The sequence below is a fragment of the Aquarana catesbeiana genome, linkage group LG02 (assembly GCF_042186555.1).
Source record: "Aquarana catesbeiana isolate 2022-GZ linkage group LG02, ASM4218655v1, whole genome shotgun sequence".
In the NCBI taxonomy this organism is placed as follows: Eukaryota; Metazoa; Chordata; class Amphibia; order Anura; family Ranidae; genus Aquarana; species Aquarana catesbeiana.
Window position 1 is genome coordinate 465,450,633 of NC_133325.1, and position 14,627 is coordinate 465,465,259.

General features: G+C 43.3%; 1 protein-coding gene across 3 annotated transcripts in view; it reads left to right on the forward strand.

The window, feature by feature from the left end:
• LOC141128405 (large ribosomal subunit protein P2-like) overlaps positions 1-14,627 on the forward strand; it is an 866,266-nt gene that overhangs the window by 403,609 nt on the left and 448,030 nt on the right. For 2 of the 3 annotated variants that reach the window (XM_073615687.1, XM_073615686.1), the window contains exons 2-4: positions 3,988-4,111; positions 5,999-6,047; positions 11,354-11,443. In XM_073615687.1, coding sequence (XP_073471788.1) covers positions 3,989-4,111; positions 5,999-6,047; positions 11,354-11,443 — 262 coding nt within the window. In that variant the 5' untranslated portion in view covers position 3,988. Of the gene's footprint in view, positions 1-3,987; positions 4,112-5,998; positions 6,048-11,353; positions 11,444-14,224; positions 14,338-14,627 lie in introns of those variants that run through there. The other variant, XM_073615688.1, reaches the window with a different exon arrangement.

Consider the following 14,627-nt stretch of genomic DNA (forward strand, 5'->3'; position numbering starts at 1 on the left):
TGAGTTGCAGTCTTGTGAATCGCTCTGTGCACAAAACAATGGGGATTATTTACTAAAACTGGGGAGTGCAAAATCTGGTGCAACTCTGCATAGAAACCAATCAGCTTCCAGGTTTTATTGCCAAAGCTTCATTGAACAAGCTTCAATAGAAGCTGATTGGCCACCATGCACAGCTGCACCAGTTTTAGTAAATCTACCCCAATACCTATAGTATATCTTTGGAGTGAAAAGGAGAGGGTGGATTTATTATTATTATTATTATTATTATTATTGATTTATATAGCGCCAACAGCTTGCACAGTGCTTTATGAGGCAGACAGTAAAGATACGATACAATTCAATACACAAAGTAATATCACAGCAGAAAAAAGGTATTTGGAGAGCAATAGAATGTTATTTTTGAGTTACTAAAACATACTAGATTAGTATATTTTATTTTAAACCAGTTTAAGAGAAGTATGGACAAAGCTCTTTGGGCCATTCTTCTCTTCTGTGTCACAGAGTTGCAATTATTTTTGCTCACCTGTGACCCAAAGTCAGCTTATAGCAGGCCAAAGCGTGCTGACATCACAGAGTCACGCCAAGCTCTGAAAGGAACTCGAACATATTGTTGGGATCCACCTAGCTGCCTGATTGACAGCTGGCTCCAGCAGTCGGCAAGCTGCTTCTGTCCCCTCTCCAGCCTGGCGCTTCAGTGAGTGCTGGGGGGGGCTGTGGTTTAGAACCCACGGGGATAGTTACAGTGTCAGACTACATATGCATCGGGGTGGCATTGATTTAAATCAAGTCAATTTAAATCACTAGTAAAAAGGCCTGATTTAAATCATAATTTTTAAAGAGCAACGGTCATCTCTGTCCTGCAGCGGCTTTTCCTCTGACCCACTGTTGACTCACCGACAGTCCCATTCACTTTAATGGGATGGCTGGTGATGCGGCAGTGATAAAACAAGGTGAAGGATGTGGTGGCAGCAGGTAAGTGGATGCCCGCTAACAGGCGCTGCCATGATGGATCTGAAATGACAGGTGCTCTTTAAATCTAAGGACTCATTCTTGCTGGTAGTTAGAATCTTTAATATTTGCATACAAAATTAAGGTTTCCTATTTAGAATAATAAGCTGTCGGGTTAGTAAAACAGGGATATCAGAACCGATTCAATCATACAGTTTGAAGTGTACATAAGTTTGCAAAACAATGGGATAAAGGAATATTCCTAAACTTTGTTTTATCTCATGGTTACTGTGAAATTGTGTGAATACATCAATGCAGTGCATGTTATCTCAGAGCTTGCATTCATTGAATGAGTTTACCAAAAATGTAAATATATTGCAGAATATACAGCCTCATGCTACATAACTTAACTCTATTTCATGCTGAATAAACTAAATTATGAATGTATCTTCAATAGAAAACTATCTTTAGATAGATTTTTTTTACTCCAAAAGCATTTTATTAAATTTGAAAAAATCCACAAATTCGATTTAAACACCCCCCCCCCCCCAAAAGTAATTGATTTATATACACCCTGAAAAAGCACATGTATGTTTATTAGGGGTGCAACGGATCGTCACTGATCCATGATCCGAACGGTTCAACCTGTTCGGATCAGCACACATGCAATCCACAGAGCGCGCCGCTGCCTCAGCCTTAGGAAAGGCCGCGGCTTCGGCCTAGCTCCGGAGCGGCAGCCATCCTGGTACACCCGGCGGCCATTTACCACGTGATCGCTCCGTCAAATGACAGAGCGATCACTTGTAAACAGACATGACGCCGGTTCCTCTCTCCCCTCTGTGTACTGATCTGTACAGTGGAGGGGAGAGATCGGATGGCAGCAGTACTGTGGGCTGGATCTGTAGTGCCCACAGCGTTGCTCTGTGAATTTGCAGTCACATCCATGGATCTATCCATCCATACTCTGAAATACCCTGCCAAATACAGTGGGGGAGTTTGTGGATATTACAGTGTGGGAGATGACATGGATATTAGTGGGGGAGACTCCTGATCCGAGTAACGATCCGACACGTGAGTTTTTTGATCCGTTGCACCCCTAATGTTTATGGCTGTTCAACTCTGGGCATAGAATGTGTACAGCCATTGACTTGTACAGGTGGATTTACACAGCAGCTGTGGACCGGTGTCCTGGTCAGAGCTTACACTATATTAATGCTCTAATGTGACAGCACTTGGGTCTGATCATTGGTCAGCACTTTACATTGGGCAGGAGGTGAGCTTCCTGGTACTCAGATTATACAGTATCTCGCATTTTTGTAAATATTTTACTATATCTTTTCATGTGACAACACTGAAGAAATGAGACTTTGCTACAGTGTAAAGTAGTGAGTGTACAGCTTGTATAACAGTGTAAATTTGCTGTCCTCTCAAAATAACTCAACAAACAGCCATTAATGTCTAAACCGTGGACAACAAAAATGTCCAAATTGGGCCCAAAGTGTCAATATTTTGTGTGGCCACCATTATTTTCCAGCACTGCCTTAACCCTCTTGGGCATGGATTTCACCAGAGCTTCATAGGTTGCCACTTGAGTCCTCTTCCACTCCTCCATGATGACATCACAGAGTTGGTGGATGTTAGAGACCTTGGGCTCCTCCGCCTTTCATTTGAGGATGCCCCACAGATGCTCAATAGTGTTTAGGTCTGGAGACATGCTTGGCCAGTCCATCACCTTTACCCTCAGCTTCTTTAGTAAGGCAGTGGTCCTCTTGAAGGTGTCTTTGGGGTCGTTATGTTGGAATACTGCCCTGCGGTCCAGTCTCCAAAGGGAGGGGGATCATGCTCTGCTTTAGTATGTCACAGTACATGGCATTCATGGTTTCCCTCAATGAACTGTAGCTCCCCAGTTCCGGCCGCACTCATGCAGCCCCAGACCATGGCACTCCCACCACCATGCTTGACTGTAGGCAAGACACATTGTCTTTGTACTCCTCATCTAGTTGCCGCCACACACGCTTGACACCATCTGAACCAAATAAGTTTATCTTGTTCTCCTCTGACCACAGGACATGGTTTCAGTAATCCTTGTCCTTAGTCTGCTTTCTTGCAGGCTTTCTTGTGCATCATCTTTAATAGAGGCTTCCTTCTGGGACAACAGCCATGCAGACCAATTTGATGCAGTGTGCGGCGTATTGTCTAAGCACTGACAGCCTGACCCCCCCCCCCCCCCCCTCAACCTCTGCAGCAATTCTGGCAGTACTCATACGTCTCTTTCCCAAAGACAATCTCTGGATATGACACTGAGCATGTGCACTCAACTTCTTTGGTCGACCATGGCGAGGCCTGTTCTGAGTGGATCCTGTCCCGTTAAACCGCTGTATGGTCTTGGTCACCGTGCTGCAGCTCAGTTTCAGGGTCTTGGCAAGCTTCTTATAGCCTTGGCCATCTTTATGTAGAGTAACAATTATTTTTTTTTCAGATCCTCAGAGTTCTTTGCCATGAGGTGCCATGTTGAACTTGCAGTGACCAGTAAGAGAGTGAGAGCTTTAACACACCTGCTCCCCATTCACACCTGAGACCTTATAACACTGAGTTACATGACACCGGGGAAGGGAAAATGGCTAATTGGGCCCAATTTGGACATTTTCATTTGCAGTGTACTCACTTTTGTTGCCAGCGATTTAGACAATGGCTGTGTGTGTGTTATTTTGAGGGGACAGCAAATTTACACTGTTATACAAGCCGTACACTCACTACTTTACATTGTAGCAAAGTGTCATTTCTTCAGTGTTGTCACATGAAAAGATATAATAAAATATTTACAAAAATGTGACGGGTGTACTCACTTTTCTGAGATACTGTATGTATTGGCAAAACACAGATTCATTTTAAAGTGGACCTATTGAAATGCACACTTCTCAGTAATGGGGTTCAGTTCAATAAAAATGTATGCAGGTTTTAATAACCTAATTCATGAATAATGTATGTACTTGTATATAAAGGTACAGCGTTGTCATAAACTTTTTCTTATAATTGCAGAATGCGTTACATGGCCGCTTACCTGCTTGCCACCCTCGGTGGTAACAGCAGTCCCTCAGCAAAAGATATCAAGAAAATCCTATCCAGTGTAGGAATCGATGCTGATCAAGAGCGCCTGGACAAGGTGAATAAGCTCTATACTGGTTACCTTCTGATATGTGTTTTTGTAATGATATGGATGTTCTAAATCTGACGCTACATGTGGACTTCTTTTGCCTCTGCTTAGTGCAGTGCCCAAACGGTATGTAGGTTAAAGTTGCTAAAATAAAAAATGACATATATGATGTCACTGGCATTAACACAGCAGTCTTTGTTTTTCTGGGCCCACTCTGTATTTTAGTTTTTTACCTGTTAATCCTGCTGTTCTTTTTCAAATTCCTTTAGCTGAACAAGCTGTTTAACAAAAGTGAGTTGAGACTGAAACCATTTAACGCTTATAATGGTCAGCATTCCTTCACTTAGTTCAAACATTTATCCAAAAAAGGAATAGAAAACGGTTTCTGTAACTGCTTAAAATGGAACTAAGGGCCCTTTCACACTGGGGCGGTTTGCAGGCGCTATTGCGCTAATAATAGCGCCTGCAAACCGACCCGAAAATGACGCTTCTTTGTATTCAGTGTGAAAGCCCCGAGGGCTTTCGCACTGGAGCGGTGCACTGGCAGGACGGGAAAAAAAGTCCTGCCAGCAGCATCTTTGGAGCAGGGAAGGAGCGCTGTATTTACTGCTCCTTCCCCGCTCCTGCCTATTGAAATCAATGGGACAGCGCGGCTATACCGCCTCTGCAGAGGTGCTTTGCAGTGGTTTTTAACCCTTTCTCAGCCGCTAGTGGGGGGTAAAACCGCCCCAACAGCGGCCGAATACTGACCGTAAAGCGCTGCTAACAATAGCGGCGCTTTACCGCCGTCCCCGCCCCAGTGTGAAAGGGGCCTAAAGTTCTGAGCAGGCAGGTTCCTTATTGCATGTCTCTTCTGCAATACAATGAAGCAACCTGCCAGCATGCAGCCCTATTTGGAATGTACACCAAGCAAGCGCCTGTGTGTTGGGACAACTGAACTCTTGCACATGTGCAAGGGATGCTTTAACCATTAAAGGAGGACAGAATGTCTTTATGGGAAAGTTTGGCTCTTTTCATCCAGTAATACCCAGTTGTGTTTGTTTCATCTACACATGATTGGGTTTTTAAGAGAACACAGATGTAATTTGAGTGAAGATTCTTGACTTGTTTAGGGCTTGTTTATACATGCAGCAAGAACTGCTGCTCCTCTGAAAAGCAATCTGCACTCGGATTGCATTTCAGTGGTGTTTAACAGGCAGTGAAGAGGCAATATGTTGCCTCCTCACTGACTGTTTTATCCCCCTAAATACTGTACTACCACTTGCATTGGATGCAATGCGGTGGCAGCATGGGCCCCATTCATGTTTGGTGGGTGGTAGTGCCCGCAGAATAAGAATTCCTGCTACAAAGCATCATAGGTTAGGTATATGTACATCTCCAGCCGCTGCTTTTGCAGCTTAAGGGGAAGCAGTTGTGGTGTGTCTTCTTTATTTTTCTTCCAGTGCTTTTGTTTTTGACAGTCATTCTATTTTCCCTTGTGTGTACTTTAAAGTGAACCTATCCTTTTCTCGTTCTGTGCAAAGTAACAGGTCCTCTTGGTAGCCCCGTCCTAGGCTATTAATGGTTATATTCCCCGTTGACCTGTTAACTTGGTGGAGAGCCCTCAGTAGAAACCCCTCCTGTAAACTCAGTGTTGGTGTGTGGGAGCTACACAAAGTGTAGATGTTAGGCACTGCATGAAGTGAGGAAAAGGAGTGAGTCGTATGGTCCTCCATATCCAGAAGTGCTGGGTATTTCACAGGACTGCTGGGAGGGAAAGTATCTACACTGTGTGTTTGGGGTTGGTGGAGTGGGAAGATGACCTATAACCTAATGGTGGTGTGCTATTTTGAACAGTGTTTTATCACAGTGGTTATACCTCCCATAATTTTAATCTACTCTTGCATTTTCTCTTAGGTTATATCTGAGCTTGGTGGAAAAAATGTGGATGACCTTATCAATGCTGGTTAGTATGTTTGTATGTGAATGAATGTTATACCACTGTGTTTGAGAAATACACTTCCCTTATACAGGACCATTGCCAGTAAAAAGTAAGACCCTTTTTAATTGAGTAATTATTTACTTTTTTTTTAAGTCATGCAAGTCAATGTCATGAGAAATATAAGTTCAAAACCCCTACCCAAAGCTGAAACCACAATGTCTTTTTTTTTTTTTTTTTCTTCCTAGGTCTTCTTTTAAAAGCAGCACCATAGCGCCTAAAATTACTTTTCTCCCTTACTTATCTCCGCCCTGTCAGCTTTCAGCTGCTGCGCTACCTGTTTTTCTCTCCCAGAAAGCAGAGGGATCTGTCAGGACATTGAGAGCGGGGGAAGGAGCCAGTGACTATGTAATTTACTGGCCTCTTCCCAGAGCTGTCTTAAGGCACAGGCACCTCTGTGAACTGCCCAGGCGTCTTAGGTGCATGGGGGCCTTGAAACTTTCTCCCCACAGTTTTCTGGCAGTGGCAACAGAACCTCACTTTTTAGCCATCTTTTGCTACACTATAGGTCAGTTCTTTTCACTGACCAAAAATGCAGATTTTTCCATTTTATATTTACTGAAGAATGCACGGCCCTTCTTTACATAAGGATAAAAGTGCTCTGTCAGTTAAGACCTCAAACTCTATCAATAGTGACCACATTGATGAATTGTCTTGTTCAAACTAGCAAATTGGTAACAGTGAATAAAAACAAAAAATAAAACAAACGTGTCATCCACTTAAAATGTGTCACTTAGTGACCATATTGTTCATTACTCAAAATCTAATGTGCAGTATGTCTCAAAGACACCAATGTGATATATCAACATAAATGTCCAAAAACAAATCAAAACAAAATTGTGTCCAAACGATTGTTCAAAAAAAGACAAACAGATGCACTGTTCCCAGTTTTCCTTAATGACATCCAATAAAGTGCTTCTGTGTTCAAAAATAGAAAAAAAATGTCCTCTTACCTAAAGCTGGGTGATTTATCTAAAAAAAAAAAAAAAATCTGTGATTTTCTTAAAAAAACTCGATTCACGATTTGAATCGAGTGGTTTTTTTTTTTTTGGTTTTTTTTTTTTTTTTGGACACCGGGCCGGTCCTGGGGAGCTGCGGGCAGGAGTTTTTAGGCGAGGCCGCGGCTTCGGCCTAGTCCTCACCTAAAAACTCCTGCCCGCAACTCCTCAGGACCGGCGCGGTGAAAAAAAAAATCAATTTGCTTAAATTTTGAATCAATTTGACCTCTCAACTCAATTCAAGATTTAAATCAATTTTTTCCCCAGCCCTACTCTTACCAAATCTCCATGATCTCTAGATTGAGAGATCATGAACAGCGTGAATTGCAGAACTTCCTTCAACCTCCCAGGTTCAGCTGTACATCTGCACTGTGGAAGTAGATCATACACTTCAATCGCCACACCAGATCTCGTGAGCCTCGAGCCAGCTATTCTTAGTATTGGGGTGTGTGTGTGTATGTATGTATGTTATATATATTTATTTATATATATATATATATATATATATATATATATATATATATATATATATATATATATATATATATATATATATATATATATATTTAGGTTTTGTGCTGCCCTAGGCCCGACTAAATGCGTGCACCCCCTTAATTTAAATATGACCCACCCCTTTCTGTCAAGGCCACACCCCTTCCTGTTTAAGACCCACTCTGTCATCTGTAAACCACGCTCCTTCAGTGCTGCCTTATCAGTGCAGCTTATCAGTTGCCATCAGTGTGGCCTCATCAGTGGCCATCACTACAGCCCTATCAGTGCAGCTTAAGAGTGCCGCCTCATTAGTGGGTATCGGTGCAGCCTTATCAATGCCCATTAGTTCTGCCTCATCAGTGCCCATCAGTACAGTCCCATCAGTGCAGCGCCACCTCATCAGTACCCAGCCCAACGGTGTGGCCACCAGTGCAACCACATCAGGGGATACCAGTACAGGCCATCAGTGCTGACTTATCAGTGCAGCTTAAGAGTGCTGCCTCATCAGTGGCAATCAGTGTAGCCTCATCAATTTCAGCTTATTAGTGTATATGAATTATTTATTGATTTAATTCACAGAGCCCTTTGCAGCACATGCGTTTTTTTCTGAATGTGGACTGTTTAAAGAAGAGTTTCACCCAAACATGGAAGCTCTGCTTACCTGCTACCCCCCCCCCGGTGCCACGTTTGGTACCTTTCAGGGGGAGGGAACAGGTACCTGTTTTTGACACGTACCCTTCCCCACTTCTGGGAGACGGCACTGCAGCACCGTCTATTGGAAGTTCGGCCCCCCTTTTCCTTCCCTCACCGGGCCATTCAGAAAGCACAGCTTGCTTTGCACATGTACAGAAGGGAACCGACTGTGAAGTTGGAAGGCTTCAATGCCAATTTCCCTTAACAGGAATGGCTGCAGCAGCACCCGAGAACCAATCCAAAAATCGGCTGGGGTGCCAACATCGCTGGATCGATAGACAAGTAAGGGCACTTTCACACTGAGGCGGTTGCGGTAAAGCGGCACTTTACAGATGCTTTAGCGGCGCTTTTCGGCCGCTAGCAGGGCGCTTTTAACCCCCGCTAGCTGCCAAAGAAGGGATTAATATCGCCTGCAAAGCGCTGCTGCCGAAGCCCTTTGCAGGCTCATGGGCAGCGGCCTTTTAGGAGCAGTGTATACACTGCTCCTAAACCGCCACAAAGATGCTGCCTGCATGACTTTTTTTAACATCCCGCAAGCACACCGCCCCAGTGTGAAAGCACTCGGGCTTTCACACTGGAGTGACAGGAGACGCGATTTACAGGCGCTATTTTTACTGCTAAAACGCTGGTAAAGCGCCTCAGTGTGAAAGTAGCCTTAGTGTCCACATATTAAAAATCAATGCAAACACATTGAAAGGCATGTGCAAAGTGCTCCAAGGATGCTGAAATCAATGCAAACTTTGCAGTACATGAACTTTCACTGAATGTGGATTGTTTAATGAGTTTGCAGCACGGGTCACTTTATTGCAACAAGATCTTTTTATTCACTTTCATATTAGGCACTTTTATATGTGATTGGCTGCTTGGCACACATTACAAAAGTAATAGTGACTTAGCAAATTTTACCTGCTGTCCTGGCCGCTGACTGCCAGTCAAATTGTGTGCAGCTGGTCTTGCCAGCCACTCCGCACCCCGCCCCCCCCCCCCCCCCCCCCCCCGACCAAGCACACTGTCATAATATTTACAAGTGTCGTGCAATAGCAAACCGGACGCTGGGGGCTGAATTTGTGCGGGAGGCGGTCGCGGGGGCCAGGACTCCGCAAGACAGGTCTGGGGGGGGGGGGCTTTTTCATGCGGCGGTGGCTTTTTGCCACCCCCCCCCACAAGGTGCCACCCTGGGCCTTGTTGGCCTAGGCAGAGAGACGACACTGTGTGTATATATATATTTATCATAGTATTCAGACCCCCTTAAATTTTTCACTCTTTGTTATATTGCAGCCATTTGCTAAAATCATTTCAGTTCATTTTTTTTCTCATTAATGTACACACAGCACCCCATATTGACAGAAAAACACAGAATTGTTGACATTTTTGCAGATTTATTAAAAAAGAAAAACTGAAATATCACATGGTCCTAAGTATTCAGACCCTTTGCTGTGACACTCATATATTTAACTCAGGTGCTGTCCATTTCTTCTGATCATCCTTGAGATGGTTCTACACCTTTATTTGAGTCCAGCTGTGTTTGATTATACTGATTGGACTTGATTAGGAAAGCTACACACCTGTCTATATAAGACCTTACAGCTCACAGTGCATGTCAGAGCAAATGAGAATCATGAGGTCAAAGGAACTGCCTGAAGAGCTCAGAGACAGAATTGTGGCAAGGCACAGATCTGGCCAAGGTTACAAAAATTTTTCTGCTGCACTTAAGGTTCCTAAGAGCACAGTGGCCTCCATAATCCATAAATGGAAGATGTTTGAGACGACCAGAACCCTTCCTAGAGCTGGAGAGAAGAGCCTTGGTGAGAGAGGTAAAGAAGAACCCAAAGATCACTGTAGCTGAGCTCCAGAGATGCAGTCGGGAGATGGGAGAAAGTTGTAGAAAGTGAACCATCACTGCAGCCCTCCACCAGTTGGGGCTTTATGGCAGAGTGGCCCGACGGAAGCCTCTCCTCAGTGCAAGACACATGAAAGCCTGCATGGAGTTTGCTAAAAAAAAACACCTGAAGGACTCCAAGATGGTGAGAAATAAGATTCTCTGGTCTGATGAGACCAAGATAGAACTTTTTGGCCTTAATTCTAAGCGGTATGTGTGGAGAAAACCAGGCACTGCTTAGCACTTGTCCAATACAGTCCCAACAGTGAAGCATGGTGGTGGCAGCATCATGCTGTGGGGGTGTTTTTCAGCTGCAGGGACAGGACGATTGGTTGCAATCGAGGGAAAGATGAATGCGGCCAAGTACAGGCATATCCTGGACGAAAACCTTCTCCAGAGTGCTCAGGACCTCAGAAAGGTTTACTTTCCAACAAGACAATGACCCTAAGCACACAGCTAAAATAACGAAGGAGTGGCTTCACAACAACTCCGGGACTGTTCTTGAATGGCCCAGCCAGAGCCCTGACTTAAACCCAATTGAGCATCTCTGGAGAGACCTAAAAATGGCTGTCCACCAACGTTTACCATCCAACCTGACAGAACTGGAGAGGATCTGCAAGAAAGAATGGCAGAGGATCCCCAAATCCAGGTGTGAAAAACTTGTTGCATCTTTCCCAAAAAGACTCATGACTGTATTAGATCAAAAGGGTGCTTCTACTAAATACTGAGCAAAGGGTCTGAATACTTAGGACCATGTAATATTTCAGTTTTTCTTTTTTAATAAATCTGCAAAAATGTCAACAATTCTGTGTTTTTCTGTCAATATGGGGTGCTGTGTGTACATTAATGAGGGAAAAAAATGCACTTAAATGATTTTGGCAAATGGCTGCAATTTAACAAAGAGTGAAAAATTTAGGGGGGTTTGAATACTTTTCGTCCCCACTGTATATACTTGTTTACGCGCCTGTGTGCATAGGCACATTAAAATTAATGGGCTGTATTTTAGCTCTGTAAAAAAAAAAAAAAAAAAAAGCTGTACTGAGCTTTTTCAAGCTGCAGTGTGCAAGAGGCCTAAGGGCTTCTCAGAGCTATGCTAGATATCTCAGTCAGGCAAATACAGTATTTTGTTAAAACATTGTTGGCTACAAGTTTTTATACTTAAGTAAAATATAATTTGACATTTTATATATATTTTTTTTTTTTCTCTGTAGGCCTTTCAAAGCTGTGTTCAGTACCATCTGGGGGTGCCGTGTCTGCTGCTCCTGCATCAGCTCCAGCTGCTGGTGGAGCTGCTGCTCCAGGTAATCGCCAAATTTATTTTTCCTTTGTGCATGTGACCACCTATTCCACCTGTTTGATGCATTCTGTCTTTGGTAAAGTATTTGATCAACAAAACACTAGGATTAGACATGAGATTGTGGCAGATATTGATCAGAAATGGCTAAAGGTGCTTTTTAACCTGTAATGATTAAGCAACACTTTCCCCAGTGGCAGTAGGCATGCTGTAGAGTAGTGTGAACAAAAGGACCACCATAGCTTTGACGCTGTACCCCTGCTAAAGTGCAGTTAGTAACTTGCTACATGCTCATTTATAGAGCCATTCAACTGAACACTTCTTTAACCACTTTTTGGCTGCTCAATGACCAGGCCATTTTTCGCGGTACAGCACTGCGTCGCTTTAACTGACAATTGCGCGGTCCTGCGACGTACCCAAATTAAACTGACGTCCTTCTTTTTTTTTTCCCCCGCAAATAGAGCATTCTTTTGGCGGTATTTTTTGCGCTTTAAACAAAAAAAGAGCGACACTTGAAGAAAAAAAATATTTTGTACTTTTTGCTATAATAAATATCCTCCTATTTTATTTTTTAAAAAGCAAATTTTTTCTTCTGTTTAGGCTGATATGCATTCTACATATTTTTTGTAATAAATCGCAATAAGCGTATATTGACTGTTTTTGCAAAAGTTATAGCATCTAAAAAATAGGGGAAAGATTATGGCATTTTTATTATTTATTTTTTTATTAGTAATGGCGGTGATCAGCGATAATTTTTATTATCAGGACTGCGACATGGTGGACAGATCGTACACTTTTGGGACCGTTGGCATTTATACAGCGATCAGTGCTATAAAAATGCACTTATTACTGTGTAAATGTCACTGGCAGGAAAGGGGTTAACAGGGCATTCAAGGGGTTAATTGTGTGTCCTAGGGAGTGATTCTAACTGGGGGGGGGGTGGGACTGCCTGAGTGAGACCGATCGTTCATACTAAGTATGAACAACAGATCGCTCTCCTCACCCCTGACAGCATGGAGATCTGTCTGTTTACATTGACAGATCTTCCTTCTGTCTCTTTGTGGAGGAATCACAGTTGCCCAGTGGTCTTCGTGGCCACCGGGCACACTCTTCGGCGGCACACACATACACGCCCCCTATTTGTCAAAAGGCGAACCGACGTAAGTTAACATCGTTTTGCCCAGGGGAGCCAACCTGCCGCAGTACAACTGCAGTGGCTGGTCTAGAAGGGGTTAACCACTTGCCAACCGGGCCTGTTCTAACACTTCTCTCCTACATGTAAAAAATCTACTTTTTCTAGCAAAATTACTTGGAATCCCCAAATGTATGGTCAGACAGACCCTAGAGAATGTTTTGGTTTTGCAATTGTTTTATGTCGCAGGGTATTTTTGTGCAGCGGCTTTCAGATAAAAGTGGTCTCTGCGGTGGATTTGCCATGAGATCACTTTTAATCGGCAGCAGGAGAGGTGCCCCTCCCACTACTCTCTGGTTGTCTCTAACGATTACCGGAGCCGTTGGTAGCGGCGGAGACTATCCTATCCCCTCAGTAGCATGGAGCCGAGTGAGGTACTGATGGCCCCCCACTCGGCTCCATAACATTGACGGAAGCAACCTCAAAGGTCGCTTTCGCTTAATGGTCTTAAAGGGGAAATGTCGTTTTTTTTTGTTTTTTTTTATTTATTTATTTTTATTATTGCATTTAAGTGTAAATGTGAGATCTGAGGTCTCTTTGTGCGAACGCATACGTACGTCACGCCCGTATGAAAACGTTCAAACCACACGTGAGGTATCGCTGCGATCGTTTGAGCAAGATCAATAATTCTAGCACTAGACCTCCTCTAACTCAAAACGGATAGTGTAGACGTTTTTAAATGTCGCCGATGGAGATTTTTAAGTGCCAAAGTTTGGCTAATCAATTTTATTGCACACAAACACAATACCCAATTTTTTGGGGTAAAATGTAAAAGATGACGTTATGTTGAGTAATTAGAATAGGTGCTAGAATTATTGCGCTAGCGCTGATGTTTGCAACAATAACTCACATCTGTGGTGCGATCACGGTTTACATATGCGCGTGTGTGTTTGCATGTGTAAGCTGGGGGGGGGATGCTTTTTTTTTTATCATTTATTTTATCTTAAAAAAAATTTTTTTTTTTTTTTTGGTATTAACTTTGCTACTATCACAAGAGGTTAAAGCATTGTTTAAAAAAAAAAAATACTGTATACTTGCTTTCTCTGTGCAGTGGTTTTGTACAGAGCAGCCAGGATCCTCCTCTCTTCTGGTCCCCCGCCGGTGCTCCTGGCTCCCCCTTCCTGCTGGATGCCACCACAGCAAGCAGCTTGCTCTAGGGGCACCCAAGCGGGTGCGCTTCTGAGCCGCGGCTCTGTGTCCATTCACACACAGAGCCACGGCTCAGCCCCACCCCCTCTGTCTCCTGATTGGCTTACTGGCTGAGATTGACAGCAGTGGGAGCCGATGGCTGCTGCCAAAAGCCAATCAGGAGTGCGAGTCCCCGGAGAGCAAAGGCTCTCGTGAACATTGCTGGATCGAGAGGGGGCTCGGGTAGGAATTGGGTGGGGCTGCTGCACACAGAAAATGCATGAAGGTTAAGAGCCTTGTGCCTTTTACAACCACTTTAACATCCTTTGTGGTAGCATGGACCCTCTTTACGGAGTGATCTGGGGGATATATATATCATCCTACAATGATTTGTATCTGATTTTAAGTATAGTTGGTCTGAAGAATCGGATTCCATAAATTTTAATCGCCTATTTATTTATTTTTTAGCTGAAAAGAAAGAAGAAGTAAAGGAAGAATCTGAAGAGTCCGATGAAGACATGGGATTTGGGCTCTTTGATTAAATGCTTTCTTGCAACTTAATAAAGAAACGTTCCATCATATTGGTTTGTCGTGTATATGGTAAACTACCAGTGTGATCAGTTACTGGTACATACTGTATTTGAATTAAATTGGGGCTGAATTATGAAGTATGGTGTAAAAGAATGTTGGGGCAGACAATCGGGTGCGATCATTTTTATGAAGTGAGGAACATGTGATGGCAGCCTCCCTACTTTTGCTGCACATTTTTTGCAATAGCCAGTCATTCTACTGCTTGACAGAAGAATTAATATCTTGGGGATTGTATAGACTGCTTTTTCATGTTCAACACTGTTTTGCATTGACATCTATA